Below are 15,818 nucleotides of genomic sequence, written 5' to 3' on the forward strand. Positions count from 1 at the left end.
AAAAACCCACAAGGACAAGCAGACTTGATATCTTCCACCTTTTTAAAAAAAGGAATTATTTTTCACTTGCCAGCTCTCTGACAGCCAGATAAAGTAATGAACATCATCTGGCAGTATGTTGACATTAATGAGGATGGAATCTAACTGTACAGAAAGACAGGGAGTGCTGCAGAAGAGAAGTATCTTGCCTAATGACAGCTCATCTTATCTGAGCTAACGAAGAATCCATTGTTTGAACAGTTCAAAGACAGAGCTGCGGCAACACATCTCTAACAAAGATCATTCCAATCCTTTCAAGATGCATCTTCTTCTATTTCAAACAAGAAGGTTTAAAAAGAAAAAATGTAATCGAACCATTACTCATGTTTATTTGCAACAAATGCTTAAGAGTATTTGCTGCACTGCAATCCCTCCTATTCAATTTTATTCTCAGGCGACCTATTTAGGCACTATAATCAATTGCATTTCAAGGTAACTCTGTTCAAAGTACAGAATAAATTGCAAGAACTGTAAATAAGTATGATTGCTATAACATTTAGGAACTGCAACTTAAATAGACTTTCTGATATCCCTTTCTACGGTAGATATTACATAGAGTACAAATAAAGACAAATTTTAAGGGTTTCTTAATAAACTAAAAACAAAATGAGGAATACCAGCATTTCTATCACACCTCAAGACAAGAACTAGCAAAAATATGTTAAAATGATAATTCTGATTTATATCATCATTTTCAATAGCTGCTATAGAGCTATTTACATTATCAGCTTTTCCTCTCCTCTATGGTATCTTCGTATTTCTCAGTTCTTTTGCAAATAGATACACAAAAGGTTCAGCTACACCTGTGCCAAGTTGCTTGCTGCAACTACTTACATGGTAAGTACACGGCTTGAAAACTTCCAACGTAATTTGGACCCAGGTCATAAATAGTGCTAACGCTTGCAGCAGGCAAAACTTCCTCCAAGAAGTGCGTAGGCCCCAAACGCCACACCAAGGAGGAGAGCTGGCGCTGGGCTGGTGGCGTGCCAATATAGGAATAAACGGTGCTGACCACAGGTGGGTTGGCAGAACCAGACCCACTAGGACTACTGTGAATGTAGTGAAGCTGTAAGGAAGAAAATACTGTAAAGTTACTGAGAGAGCGCGAGTATCGTGAAGAGAGCGCAGACATATTAAAAATTCAGGAAAGTGGTTTGCAAACAAGGGGGTGCTCTGAATGATACGTAACACATTGTATTGTAACACCATATAGCAAAAGTGAGGAATATTATCCAGAAGGAAATGTATAATCACAAGTTAATTGGCTTTCAAAGGATCAAGCTGCATATGATAACACAGGATGAGAACACATGACCTCTGCGCTCAAAAACTCTGAAGAATGAGGCGATATTGTATCTTGGAACACCTTTTTTTAAAAAGCTTTTTGTTAATATTATAATCTATTTAGCAGTGTAGCTATGCCACACCTGCTTAGCATTCAGTGCACCATTCATACCCTCTCTCCTTCATTGTTTCTACTGCTCATGCATGAGATGGCATTTGTTGACTTCTTTCAACTAGGGCTGGGTCAGAGCTGTGCAGTGAGAAAAGACTCATCTTTTTAAGGGTCTTCTCTTGTTCGTAAGAAATGTTGGAAGCTGGACAATGAATGAAGCACTGAATTCACAAGAATTCAGATAAGTTTTATATCTTAAAGCAGGTAGTACCGCACCTTTATGTAGGATGCCACCCAAGCACAAGTCAAGATCACAGCTGGCATGTAAAGGAAACATTCTTTCTTATTTTTTTATATATATTTGCCATATATACATGTATATATATACTTTATATACATATATATAACGTACAAACATAAAAGCTTGTGTGAGTGTGTATATATATACACACACAATGTGTTTGCACGCATGTATATTCACACACACAGTACCTTTATACTCTTGTTATATTTACATTATATTCATGCATTTCTAAATAAATTATTGTATACACCTTCTATAAATGTATTTTTATTTTATATATATTTCTTTACGCATATTTGTGTATATAAATACATTTATAAATATATAAACATATACACACGTATGTGTGTGTGTGTGTGTATATATATATACATACATATATATATTTATTAAAAAGTGTGTGAGCATGTGCACAGAGAGTGATTACTCCCACAGTAAAAGCGAGGATTTAAAGGTTTATTTTACCTTGACAGTGTTAACAAGCTGTCCATCCAGGTAGAGCGCAGCTGTACTGTTCTTTAGCATGCCTTTACTCATGACCAGAACTAGGTGATGCCACTGGCCTTCCACTATAAGGTCACCACAGCGGAAACGAGCACAACAAGGGAGAATTTCATAAAATGATGATTCTTCACTGAAGTCATCAACTAAAAGGAAAGGAACACTCAGTGGGAGCAAGTAAAGATGTTATGAGTATGAGATTCTTATATCATTAGACTTGACATGAAACATACTCTAAAGGGATACATTAGGGTCAAAATTTTAGAAAGCGTATGTAATAATGTGACCAAAAAAGAGTAGTAATGCGATATAAATAGCTTTAAATATTTTAAAACTTTCAAATACAAAAACCGAAAGAATGAAATTAGAGGTTTTTTTTAAAAGTGTATTCAGATTATAGTATCACAGTTTGACAGATCGAACTTCCTTACATAACTGCATATAAACAAGCAAACGTAGTTTTATTAACATTAACAACGGGCCTGGTCTTGTTTTGCCTTAATTCTTCTCTAATAAAATTCCCAGKATACTTTTAAAGTTTTGATGATTGCATTTTCCTTCTCTCCTCCGACCTTCTTATTGAAATTTTAACTGAACTTTTTAAAACTGCAATAATTAGCTGAGTGAAGTTTCTTACATCTTTCTAATGCCACTACGTAAGTCAAAAAATATTATTTGTCCTTTTTGAAAAGAAACTCTACAGAAGTAGTCAGCAAGAGATAACAGATGTCTCTCTAGAACTGCAAAGCTATTTTTCATCTTTCTCATACTGTAGAAGTATGCAGTCAACAGCAGGAAATTCTACGCTGCACACTAACACTTTTTTGTACCTGCATTAAATCAGATGATTACAAAATAAACTAACACCTGGACACTTGGTCCAGCTCTATTTGTACTCCAGTCAACAACTTCAGTATTGACTCACTAGTATTTGGAAAAACAGTTGGCTCAACAGATCAGAAAATCCATCTTTATTGATTTTTTTCCCCCCATGAAATGACCATCATTATAAACAGAAGATGGGCTAATTACCAAGTCAAGGAACAGTGAGAGTTCATAAGAAACTTACTGTAATACCGGCCCTCTCAGATTTTTATGAGCAGAGAAAGGAAGCCACCATGTTAATTTAAGTTAATAAAYCCCAAAAGAAGAAGAAGAAAAAAGATAGAGWGAAATGAGGGTATTTTGCAGAATAGCTCAATRGTCTTTGTCCTAACCTGCAAATTTTCAGAAGATCTGGAATTCTGTAAGCCATGTTTATCAAATACTTGCTAAACACTGTTTCCACAGGTAGCTTGCAATTGTCTTGCTTAAGCAATTAGGTGACACATACCAAAACATGTAAATAAATGGAAAGTTTTTTCAAAGCATTTGTGCAAGAATCATCACGCTAAATTGCATAGCAGCATTAAGTGAATTAAAGTTGGATTAAAAGCCTTAGATTTTGTTCCTTAATAAAAGCTGCAAAAAAGATAGTTGACTAGAGAGAAACACATCAGGTACGGGCTAGCTGGTATTTAGAATTCAGACTTTGGCATACTAGCGTTCYTTCTTCCCTTCTTGAAATTCCTAAGAAAATTTTAGTTTCTGAACTAGTTCAGTCTTCTGAACTATGCTGCTACTGAAGGAATGACTTTTGTCAATTAAAACATTTGACCAAGTCAAAAGTAAGAATTAAGGTGTCTCATATGTTCTAGTTTTTAGTATCTTTACCTCAGTTAGTCCCCATAGGCTTTCCTTAGAAATATCACTGACATTTGAAATATCAGTGATGTTTGGGCCATAGTTCACCTGACCAGATGTGAGCATCTTCTGCTGTAGGGTAAGGGGAACCGCACTGCACGCTCCCTCAGCTATATTGGCTACTTTTGCACTCATTAAAAAATGCTTCTATCTTAGACACGTGTGGCCAGATGAACCCGCTCCCAACGCCTCCRTAAGGGTTGCAAACCAGAAGTTCCTGACCACCAGTCCCCATTCACCCATCTATATTCCTCAATACTTCTCAGGTCTTTCTTCAATAACAGGTGCTCAATTCCCTTCTTTTGAAGGCTTAAACACACTTCGCTTCTCGATACAAGATTTTTTAATTTCTCTAAAAGACTTTCTTTGATTTCATACCAGAAAGCATGATCAATTTGCAGTACTTGGGCRCACTGTTTCCCTGCCACCAAGTAGAGTCACCCACACCGCACTTGAAAGCTAGAGAGGGGACAACAACAAACGTCAAAAATTCTCCACTAAGGAGCACTTCAACAGAAAATAGAGCTTTTTCAGATCTCTTCTCATTCTTTCATATTCAGGGAGTAGAATTCACTAATCCTCTTACCTCAGTGGCAGCGTGTACAGAGAAAACTGAACTCTTCTCTTTAGAGGCAGCAAAAAACAAATGATAAAACCAGAGTACTTGGAACAAACTTTCAGGTACAGAAACAATCTTTTCTCCACTTTTCCCTCACTCAGCCAAGCACCTTGAAGTACAATTCCCAATCRCAAAAAGAATCCTCAAACTCCCCGTTTAGTCTTACAAGAGGCTGCGAGCCCTTTCAACCCCGAACGCCGGTGGGCCTTCTATCTCAGTTCTTCAGGTACTTATCTGCTCAGTGTTCCCTAAGACACCACCAGCTACTACTTAGCTGTGATAGGGTGGCACTCCACTGCAGTATGTGATTAAAACCTGTCTTTGCAGCCAGTTAAGAGACCTTGAGCTCTTTTCTGACAAAGCCTCTTCAAATCCAATCTTTTTAAAAGAGTTAGATATACGGGCTTACAAACTAAACCCACACAATTTATAGCTCTAATGCAGGCAAAAATAATTAATGAAGATGGACTTATTTGATTCTCTCCTAGAAGAATTCGGTCTTTTAAGAAAAACAAATTGACAATATCTTTGTAATTAAAGAATTTTAGTTCTTGCCCTATATTAACGGTCTTCAGACCAAGTTTTTGGCTTTGAACTTGACTTTTACTAACAAACTACTGTAGTTAATAATGTGAATGTTGATTTAGCATGAAAATATGGAGCATTCAATAATAATCTGCTTAGCTTTTTGTAAATAATTACTGTTGTAAAAATTCTTTATTAGTACCTATTACTCAGCAGGAAAGAGCATGACTTTTTTATACAGTATGAGTTTCCTCAGCATCCAAGGTATGAAATACCACACAAAAAATCCATACAGCATCAAACACAATCAAACATTAGGCATACCTAAATATAATCAATTTTTTCATAAGCTGCAAGTTCAGAAATGCCAGAATGCCTTTAATTCAATTTCTGAACCATTAAGCGGTACTCAAGCTTTACAGAATATTACAAGAAAAAGATATTTCTCTTTTAGAAAACCAGGATATTTACAACCATTCTTGATTCACCACCTAAAGCATCTCATTCTCATCCCTAATCTTTTAAATTTGGTTTTCTCTGCAGGCTGGAAGTTGACAAAAATTGGAGGGGAAAAAAAACAAAAAACCAAAAAAAAAACTAATAGCAACTTCCRTATCTTACAATGCAAAGTCTACCAAACTAGCAGTACAGACTACTCTAGCTACCMCGTGGAAAACAGCATTGCCCTTTTATGACGTTCACTGTTGGCACCCTCAAAACACAACAATTTCTTTTATCATGTATTGTTCCACTAAACTTCCAAATAATAATAATAAAGCAAGTTCATCCTGCAAATGATTAATCACTTTCAAATAACCAGCAAGCACTGGAGTATCCAGATCCAAAAAGTGTTCAGTCTTTCAGTTTACTATTTCCGATCTTCTTCACTGCCAGGATAGTTAGCACTTGTTCCCCTAAAAGGTGATGCCTAAAATGAACCATTCAAGTCAAATAGAGGCAAAAGCTTGCAAAAAAGGTGAAATATTCCCTCTTTCTAATCTCTAGTGCTCAGGTGTTTTGGTAGACTATTCATATGCATATACCAGCTGTTCTTCAGAAACTACAAATGCTTCTTTATTTCTGTAGGAATATCTATATATTTTGCATTCTTACATCGTCAAGAAACGTTCAGAGCTGGTGCAGCTGCAATAAGAATTCCATTAAACAAAACTTCTAAATACTATGTTTAAAATAAACTTGCTGTTATGCCTCAATAATACTGCCAGGAACAGCTGATGACACTGCTCATCTCTTACCGTAGTTTTGAAGTAACTCTTCTTTAGTTGATACAATTAGTGACCGATCTTTTGCTGAGAGGACAACGGCAAGGCATACATAGTGCTGCTCAGAGGAGTTTGCACGTCGCACTACAGTAAGCAGTCTGACAGGGTGGTTATTGGGAGGCGTACTAAAATGTTCAATGCAAAACCAAGTCGAGTAGCTTAAGCCAGATGGTGGTGGGAAAAATCTTTCACCTAAAAACAAAAATTAAAACCCATTATGGCTGGAGTGGCTGTCACTGTGGATAGCTATGTGCTCCTGTCCTTGTTCTCCTATCAGCTTGGACTCAAACTTCACTTCTTTCATCTGTGACTGAAGCCTGGATTTAAAAAATAACCACATAAAGCTAGCTCAGAGTGGTTTCTTTCAAAATCAAGTAAAGCAAAAATTGCACGGTATCCCCTTTTTAGAAACAAAAATTAACCCTAAAGATATACTTTCTTGGAGCACCTCAGTTTCAGTTCTTTGAACAAAAAAAATTGGAAATGGATTAGAAACAGTTAACATCCCGACAAGCTGAAGTGTAACCCAATTCACACACACATGAGGACCACTGAACTATTTCATAACAGCAGCAAGCAATGAGAACGCTATCTAGTCTTCGCTGAAGCAGGTCTCTCTCCCACGTACACTTAAATCTATCTGATAGCCCAGGGTGCTCTCCCTCTAATAATAATTCTATTTCACTGCAACAAAACTTCAACTTTGCTTTTGTACTTCAGACATGATCATGCTTGATTAGGTCCACTGCCTACCAGGCTTCCACAGGCAGAGCAGCATACAGTGAACAGATTTCAGGGATGTGAAAGAATTGTTGTAGTATTTTTCTGATATAGCATTACAACGAAGTCCACGTTTCCTGTGCTCTGTGTACCTAACACTGCTAACTCAACCTTTTCTTAATGCATATACCAGGCTCTTTATACTATATACAAGAGCAAGAAAACATATCAGGAAAAAAAAAAAAAAGTCTGTTCAACCTTTTGCTGAAAGCCTTATATTTTATATTTACATTTTATACTGCTTTTCATTGACTTGGGGGAAAAAGTGACAGTAACATACAAGAAAGGATTCAAAAAGGAGTTCGCAGTTTAGAGTGTACAACATCCAATGCCATACTATCACTTCGTGGTTAACAAAGAAACGTAAGAGAAATGAACATTATCAAATACAGAATACTGGTAACAGTAATACTTGAGTACTTACCAGTTCCAATTCCACTGACAACTGCACCATCGATAAGTCCTGTTGTGACAGCGTTATTTGTAGGTGCGTTATGGGGAGCCAAACTTGGCAAAAACAGGCAGCTGTTAAAACACCAGGAACGCACTAGAGTTCGTGAAAGTCAATACAGCCAGGGTGTGATACAAACAAAATATAGCCTAGAAAAATACACCATAAGCATACCACTCTCCTTGACTGTATGGGTTAATGAAAAGTGGAAATGAACTCTCAAGAGTTTTCCTGGTGGAGGTAAACTGTCTCCAGTGCAAAGAGCTTTGGCAGCATATCTCTACGGTGCAAAGGAGCAAAGGCTTATGCCCATGCGACATTTCTTAATTGATTACGGCAGCCTTCAYAGGCAACCAGTGAGATTACAAGAAGTCACAGTTGCATTATGTGGGTTAATTCTGGGTAAGTTACCAGCGCCTATAGATCTCCTGGAGTAACCACAGCAATAATTTACTTTGTTAACATATTTCAATTTGTTCTTTTATCTAGAGAAGTTTTTTCCTCTTATAAAGGAYGTAGCAGAGAGTTTTGAGCGCCACTTCTTTTCAAAGACAGAGTCCCCGGCAATATTGGATGCAAAGGCTACATGCTGGACGGGCCCTGCATGCTTGCTTTGCCGTAGCAGTGGAGCTCATAAATATCCAGACTGGATTACGCTCTCAGACGTTGCCTGAACAAATGTGAACTTGAACACCATGRTGCAACTGGCTCTGTTTTCTAAGCCCATGCCAGAACACAAGTAGACTTAACAGAGGACACTCAGTAATGTTAATACTAGAGGGTCAAAGAGAAGGTAGACTRAAGGAATTCTGTCAGGTGGGGCTGCTTTCTAGTTTTATGAAATTGTGGTATTGTCCTAGATGATAGACCATTTCTACCTCTTTTTAAAATTCTTTTAAAGGGAGACTAAAATAAAGGTGTTGCGGAGCTACTCATCTCATATGAGAATTCGTAACTTTCTTCTGGGCTTCTTGCCATTTTTACTTATTCTTATCACTAGAAACTTTTTAGCAAAGCTTCTAGTCAAGTTTTTAAAGCTTTTAACCAAGTTTCTGGGATATTCTAAACAATTACTCACCATTCAAGGTTTCGTTCTGACTTGAGCATATGTCACAACATGCCATCAAGATACCTGCCTTCAGTCTATTTGCCAGCCCCAGTCTACGGATCAGTCTACACATAGTTAAAGGAGACCTATTTCCTTTACTATTAACTCACATTTTTAATAACAGTTTTGGAGATATTTGGCCCTCAGCACTGGACAAAAATTAGTATTCTGAGATTCTTCCACTGCTCCATTTCTATATCAGATAAGGCAAAACATTTTGCATAAACAAAAGCCGAGAATGACATCATATTTTAATTTTCTATACAGATAAGCTACGTCACAGATGATCCTCACAAAGTCTCTCACTTCAATGTGAAAGAGAAAAAACATTAAGAGAAGAGATGAGGTGGTAAAAGACAGGAGGAGTTAAGTGTTGTACTTGAGCAACACCTCCAGTAAATCAAGTTTTTCCACAGTTATTTGAACTCAACATAGTTTTCATTTCTGCTTTAAGTATATTTCTGCTTTGTCCACTTCCTTATTACCATTTTCTCCAGAAGTTTTAAGCAGACCTCAGTGCATATAAGCCGTTCAAATGCTGCACACGAATCCTAGCAGCTCATACCTTTCTGCAAGAGTATGTTAGTGTTCATTTATTTTAAAATAGCCTTAATTACACACAGGAAAACCAGATCTGAGTGGGTACTACCCTTGCACACATAAGCACTTACACTTTCATTATAACAAGCCATCAGTGACTTCAACAGTTACACTGAATCGAAGTTCACGTGGCGTGAAGTATTCTACTCTTTTCTTTAAATCTAATCACCTATTTTCAGTTTGCAAGTTTTTTGTTAAAAATGACAAGCATACACTTGAAAGAAGAAAGTACACATTACACCKTGTACTACGCTCTCCCAGAGCACCGTAGGACCTTACCCGAACCCTTCAAGAGACGTGTCAAATTCAATAAAYGCAGGAGTGACCGATGATCCGTGAAGCCTGATATCGTGTGGGGTAGTCATGGACACCAAACACTTCACTCTCGTCAGGGGTACTGTGCTCCCTTCTGCTGGTTTTAGCAGGCTCTTGCTTATCCGGTAGCGGTTGTCTTCATGCAGGCTGAACACATTGTCAGAACCCAGACCTTCCATCGAGGTAACCATGCTATCTACGGTAGAAGCCAAGAGAAAACAAAAGCATTGCCAAAAAGGAGACGCTTTCAGGCCACGTATTTGGGCTTTTCAGTACCACAGGGCAGAGTTCAATGGTCATTAACAAGTTCAGCCTCTCAGCGAGAAGGATACAAGTTGGGAAGTATTACTCTCGTTATAAAAATGTTCAACTAAGCAAAAGAGATTAATGTCTTGTGCAAGATTTTACAGAAAGCCTGTGGTAAAGCCAAAAACTGAGTCAATAACCCATATCCCATTGCCTAACATAGGGAAAATGCCCCTTTTGCATAACCTTTGTTTCGGGTGCATTCCTGTTACATGACCTATTAGACAGGAAAAAACTCTGATTCATGTTTTTCATTTGCAGCAACTCTGAACTAAAATTCTCAGAGCAAGCTGAAAGTAAGCTCAGTAAGCTTAGCTTAGTAGATTCAGTATGCTAACTTGCAAGATACCCAGGAAGCTAGCTTTGCCCATTCTCTTTCCTGGGTTAAAAACTTTTCAGATCGACATGTTCACAAAGTGATGCCCTCCTCACCTCCAGAACACATCTATTAAAAAAAAAAAAAAGTCTACACTGGCCAACAGAAAAACCTAGCTCTCCCCTCTATTCAGCAGTTCAGCAGTACTGCATCTAGTGACATAACACAAGTTCAGTTATTTCTACTTCAGAGATACAAGATYGTGTATGAGAGCTGTGTAGACTGGGGGTAGAGGGAAGGGGTTTAAAGTTTGTAATTTAACACCATCCAAGATGCTTTCTAAATCCTTTCAAATAATTCAGACATTTCAATTAAGATATTTTTAATGGTGTGCTACAGCTGGACAAAYGCCAATGAGTTTACACCAACAAATATCAAATGCTTTGGAAACTTCCCTATACTACACTAACAGCTATGTCCAAGCTCTACAACTTAGGGATGATGACAATAATAATAGAAAAAAGAGTGAGTGTGGAAAAGAGGATCGGATTGGCTGGAGAAACCTACCTATACTAAACTCAAACCCACCCCTATTACAGATGTTTAGCTCAATTTATCAGACTGATTTATTAAATATCTGGAAAACAGACAACTGTTCTAGTGTGATAATTATAGCTGATGCGCAATTGCTGTATGAGCTACTCATACATGGATGAAGTACTCATACGCGGATGAACTTGCACGACAGGATACCACGCAAAGACACAACAAAAATTTTCACAGGGTATGATTTAGGGTATCTCATTTAGATAGTGAATGTCCCATCAAAATAAATTGTGAATACCTTCTGTCAGTGTTAATTACACAATTAAGACTAAAGCTTACATACAGCAATCAGAAAGCTGTGTTTTTTTTTTTTTTTTTTTTAAGGGTGTGCAACCCTGTCCTTTTTCTTCAAAAGGTTTAGATTACTGTGTGTTCATAACTAAATCCATGCTTAGTACCTTCTATTAAAGGTTTAAATTTAAAGTATATCAAGAACATAAACATATTGAAAGGGAGCAATGAAGAAAATACTGTAAATATTTATCATGAAAAATTAATGAATGAAACAGAAATTCCTGAACTTTAAACAATTAAGAGTGGCGTTTCCAACTTTAAATTTGTCCTCTTTCTGAGTAAGAGAATTATTAGGTTGAGATATTTTCCCAGATTTTAAGTTTTCCTCATCCTATTTTTTTTAATTCTATTTCCTTTTCGTTACTAGTGATGCTAACAATGACATGGATTCTTAGTCTAGCTAAAATAAATGGAATTAGGCTAAAGTGTAGGAGTTTGAGTTATTTTATCTGTCACTATCAAATCTATGAAAGAACCTATGAATTGAACCTAAATGGATGTAGTGACATGTGATGTGCACACAAAAGTATCTGAAAGTAATAGTCTTTCTTTTACTTTAAATAACTACAGTCGTATAGTCTACTAAAAAAAACTCAAAAGCAAGTTATCATCCTATTTAATGATAGCTCTTCCTAAAATCAAAAAAAAAATAACTCACTGGATGTGTACTGCGAAACAGAAGTACTATCACAGAATCATAAAATCAGTAAGGTTGGAGGGACCTCTGGAGATCATCTAGTCCAATCTCCCTGCTCAGCAGGGTCACCTACAGCATACTATGTTCTCTCTCCATTTAGAACTTTTTCAAGCCCAATTTGTTTTGACTATTTCACACGTATACAAAGTTGGRGGTGGAATATAGGCCTTTCTGGATTTTTATCTACAAACTTTTATGAAGCGCACAATTGGGGGCTCTGAAACTTTTCATATCAGATTTCTAGCACTTGAGCACTTACTTCTCAKTTCTGGTTCAAAACTCAGTGAGCTGGGTTTGTGCACTCGATATTGTTTCAATAGTTTTTTGTCCCAAGCTCCGCAATTCAAAGGATTTCCCAGACGTAAAAATTCCCTAAGAGAATAAAAAAAAATTACACATYAAATTATCTATTTGTATTCCCAGAATGACATCAAGTCTAATAGCAATTTTTTTAAAAGTGACAATAATTACTTTAATTCTATGTAACTTTAAAACTAAATAGGTATAAATAAAATATAAAATGAGGAATAATTACAAGAAATATTTGACTCATTCAAAATTATTTCAGTTTTACACAAACCTGACTTTTCAACTGATTAAACAATTTTAACAAAGCGCACCATTTCTAGTGTGAGTTATCCTGGCTAAAACGCTCTGCAATGAGACTTACTATCTGCAGGAGACTATGAGAACGCATGCTCATTTGTATCCAGCAAGTTGAACTCACTGGGAAAGGCAGGTCACAGGCTGAAGAGAGAACATGACTTTGGCATTACTTTATTAGAGTGTCCATCTTAAGCAGAGGGATAGTTTCATGGCTGTCGATATCTATACCTACAGACACCTGCACCATCAACATCTACATTCAGGGAAGCTTAAGTCCCCATGTTGAGACCATCAGCAAGGTGCTAGCTGCAGAATGGTTGCTGGTACTGGTGCGTATCACTGAAGCGAACTGGCAAACCGTCTTCTCTGACGCTAAGGCTGCAAGTCAGCCGGTCAACAATCYGCAGCCAATTTTAAAAGTTCTCTATTCCAGTTGAGATCTACAGATCAGTTCAAAGCATCGCACACTTGTGTGGGTACTTCTCCAATGGCTCAAAAAACGCTCTTGACAAACTTCTCAAATTTGTTTTTTTAAGTACTTGCAMAGATATATAAACATACTCGCATTAACACGCGGAAAGATTAACTTCTTGGAACTATACTGATGACTATGCATCTCAACAAATACTGTAAGTTATAAACACAATGCCATTTCCTTTATTTATTTTTTCTACCTATTCTCAGAAATTTTATCTTACAAGAAAGCTTGCCTTTAAGAGGACCAGCCACTATTATCAAAGTACAAGAGGGCAGTAAATCCCATTATCCCCCCTGAAGGTTTCAATTTTTAGACTTTATTTAAATCATATTCCTGTTTCCTTCACATAACGACAGTGCTAAATAAAACAGCTGGGTTGAGCTTTTTCTGATCTGAGCTATTTAATGTTGCATAGAAACATCTAGGAATCTATTGTCTTCTATGGCAATGGTAGCTTTTAAAGCCATCACATTTGCTCTTCCTGACAACCTAGCCAGGAACTGCACTTCTGATAACCTCTGAAGGCTTGCAGGAAGAAGGAAGGAAGCATTCAGCTTCCATAAATCTCTGCAAAACAAAGAAAACAGACACTCCCCCTCTCCCCAAATTCCTAACATCTCCAAGGTTACGTGCCAATTAACAAAAGCGAGACAGCCTATTTAAGGAGAAATAAAATGGGATTCTGGGCAATCACTATCACACAAGGTCATTTATGCTGTCTAACAATCAAAGCTATTTACAGCCAGCCAGCRACAGCGCAGGCACAAGGGCCCAGCTTGACCGGATTTCGGTACGCATTTCTGACCTCAGCACCATCGGCTGCAGCGCCTGAGACGCCAGCCTTTCAAACATCCTCTGGAGCGGGGGATGCAACGAATGGTCCTCGTCGGCCAGAGCAGCGCTGCACCTTTGCAGGAGTCGTGCATGGAGTCCAGCTTCACACATGACTTGCTGGTTTCTTTCTGTATGCACTAGAGATTGCAATATGTTGGCCACTGCAAGCTGGAGATCTAGTGCATGCTAGGAAAAAAATTAAAAAAAAGAACTAGCAATAAATACACATAACGTCCTGTACTTAAATGTGCGTGCACATATGTGTGTGTGTGCGCGCGAAGACACTGCCATCTTCTTTTTTGAAAAAAAAGTTATATGAAAGGTTAACACAAAGTTTTTTTTAAAAAATAATAATTCAGTTATAGATGATTAAAATAACCTTTTCGCAAACGGAAATGAGACTGTATCTGCTTAGAGAGTACTAAGAACYTTTATCTTTATGATAGCTATGCTATTCCTAGATAACCAATCATCATCATTRCTTCTAGAAAACATAAAAATATATGCAACGTAGCTGCCACATTAATACCCCGAAGACAAGGAATCATAGAATCAGTAAGGTTGGAAGGGACCTCTGGAGATCACCTAGTCCAACCTCCCTGCTCAGCAGGTCACCTAGAGCACGTTAGACAGCATTGCATCCAGGCAGGCCTTGAGTATCTCCAGAGAAGGAGGCTCCACAACCTCTCTGGGCAACCTGTGCCAGTGCTCTGTCATGAAACAAAAGWTCTCCATGCTCACCACCAATAGAAAGCAACAAAAAGCAATCAAGACTAGCAACTCTTGCTAGCTTTTGGACTTTATTTTGATAAACAGTGTTCTTCAGGAAAGCCATCTCAAATGAAAGCTACTTAAACAATGTGCAAAAATGTCCAACAGATCTTCTATATAAAAACAACCAGTAGCGTTTTTGCTCCAGAATTGTATGAAGCGAGTAGTACAGTTTGAGAACTAGAATGTTTTACAGTTATTTCAAACAGTATGTATACAATGAGCTATACTACCCAACCTAATGTCCTCCTTGTACCACATGTAGTATCTGATACATTAGGGAACATAAGAATCCATCACAACGCTTGAGAAACAYATCTGATAGCCACTTAAGACATTTTCTTGAATTTATACATTGCTGCCAAAAGGTCCAAAAAACCCCCGGAAGTCTGTGAAATAAAGTGATTTATATCAGATCTTTTTCTATGCAACCAATTATTCAAACTTGATCACTCTGTTTTGTGAGATGTATTAGCTGATCATTATGAAATGAAAGTGCAACATGTCTTTTCCAGCCATCCTTTTTCCCCAGTCACTCTTAAAGCTTAAGATAGCAGATTTTTTGCCTACTTCTGGCTGTGTAGTTGATCCAACAGAGGCGAGAAGATCCAACATTGCAAGCATAGCACCAGGGTGGATAATAACCGCTTCAGAACTCTGTACGGATGTAGATCCTGTCTGGACTTTTGCATCAGCAATGTTTTTCTGAGGGTAAACAGGAGGTGTTGAAACAGAGTGATATGCATGCCTGCAAGAAAAAAAGAATAACAAAACAAAACAAAAAAAATCAAAGTTATAAAACTCATCCATTCTTAGCTTTGCACTTCTCAAACTGCTGCTGCAAAGTTGAACCTGTACRTAGACATTGTTCCCCTCTCCTTTCCCTTCCTTCGATTAGATACACCAAATGCATTCCTCTTCTCAAATCTGTTCTTGCATATGCTCCCCTAAGACAACCTGAAAGGATCTCCACCTCTGGACTGTGCTCTAACTCAGCAGCGCTTTTCCTCAGATGCTGCATAGTCTAAAAAGTTTAAAACTTCATCACCTTCCTCTTCTTCTTCTAATTAAGGTGGCAACGCACGTAGTGATAGGAGTACACAATCTACCACTGTTCCTGCTACATGGGACATATTCAACTTCTACCATGTTTCTCCCCATTTGGTCTTTGTTACCAATTGTTTACGAAAACATGCTATTACGAATCCATGGGCAATATGTAATTAATCTCCAAGAACAGAAAGTT

General features: G+C 37.6%; 1 protein-coding gene across 3 annotated transcripts in view; it reads right to left on the minus strand.

The window, feature by feature from the left end:
• WDFY3 (WD repeat and FYVE domain containing 3) overlaps positions 1-15,818 on the minus strand; it is a 145,895-nt gene that overhangs the window by 66,015 nt on the left and 64,062 nt on the right. For all 3 annotated transcript variants that reach the window (XM_085316344.1, XM_085316343.1, XM_085316345.1), the window contains exons 13-20: positions 15,143-15,320; positions 13,773-13,987; positions 12,143-12,255; positions 9,629-9,860; positions 7,615-7,715; positions 6,384-6,602; positions 2,205-2,386; positions 874-1,105 (exon numbers count right to left, since the gene is read on the minus strand). In XM_085316344.1, the coding sequence (XP_085172470.1) occupies positions 874-1,105; positions 2,205-2,386; positions 6,384-6,602; positions 7,615-7,715; positions 9,629-9,860; positions 12,143-12,255; positions 13,773-13,987; positions 15,143-15,320 (1,472 nt within the window). The remainder of the gene's footprint in view (positions 1-873; positions 1,106-2,204; positions 2,387-6,383; positions 6,603-7,614; positions 7,716-9,628; positions 9,861-12,142; positions 12,256-13,772; positions 13,988-15,142; positions 15,321-15,818) is intronic.

This window comes from Rhea americana, unplaced genomic scaffold (genome assembly GCF_003343005.1).
Source record: "Rhea americana isolate MKP2758 unplaced genomic scaffold, rheAme1 scaffold_462, whole genome shotgun sequence".
NCBI lineage: Eukaryota > Metazoa > Chordata > Aves > Rheiformes > Rheidae > Rhea > Rhea americana.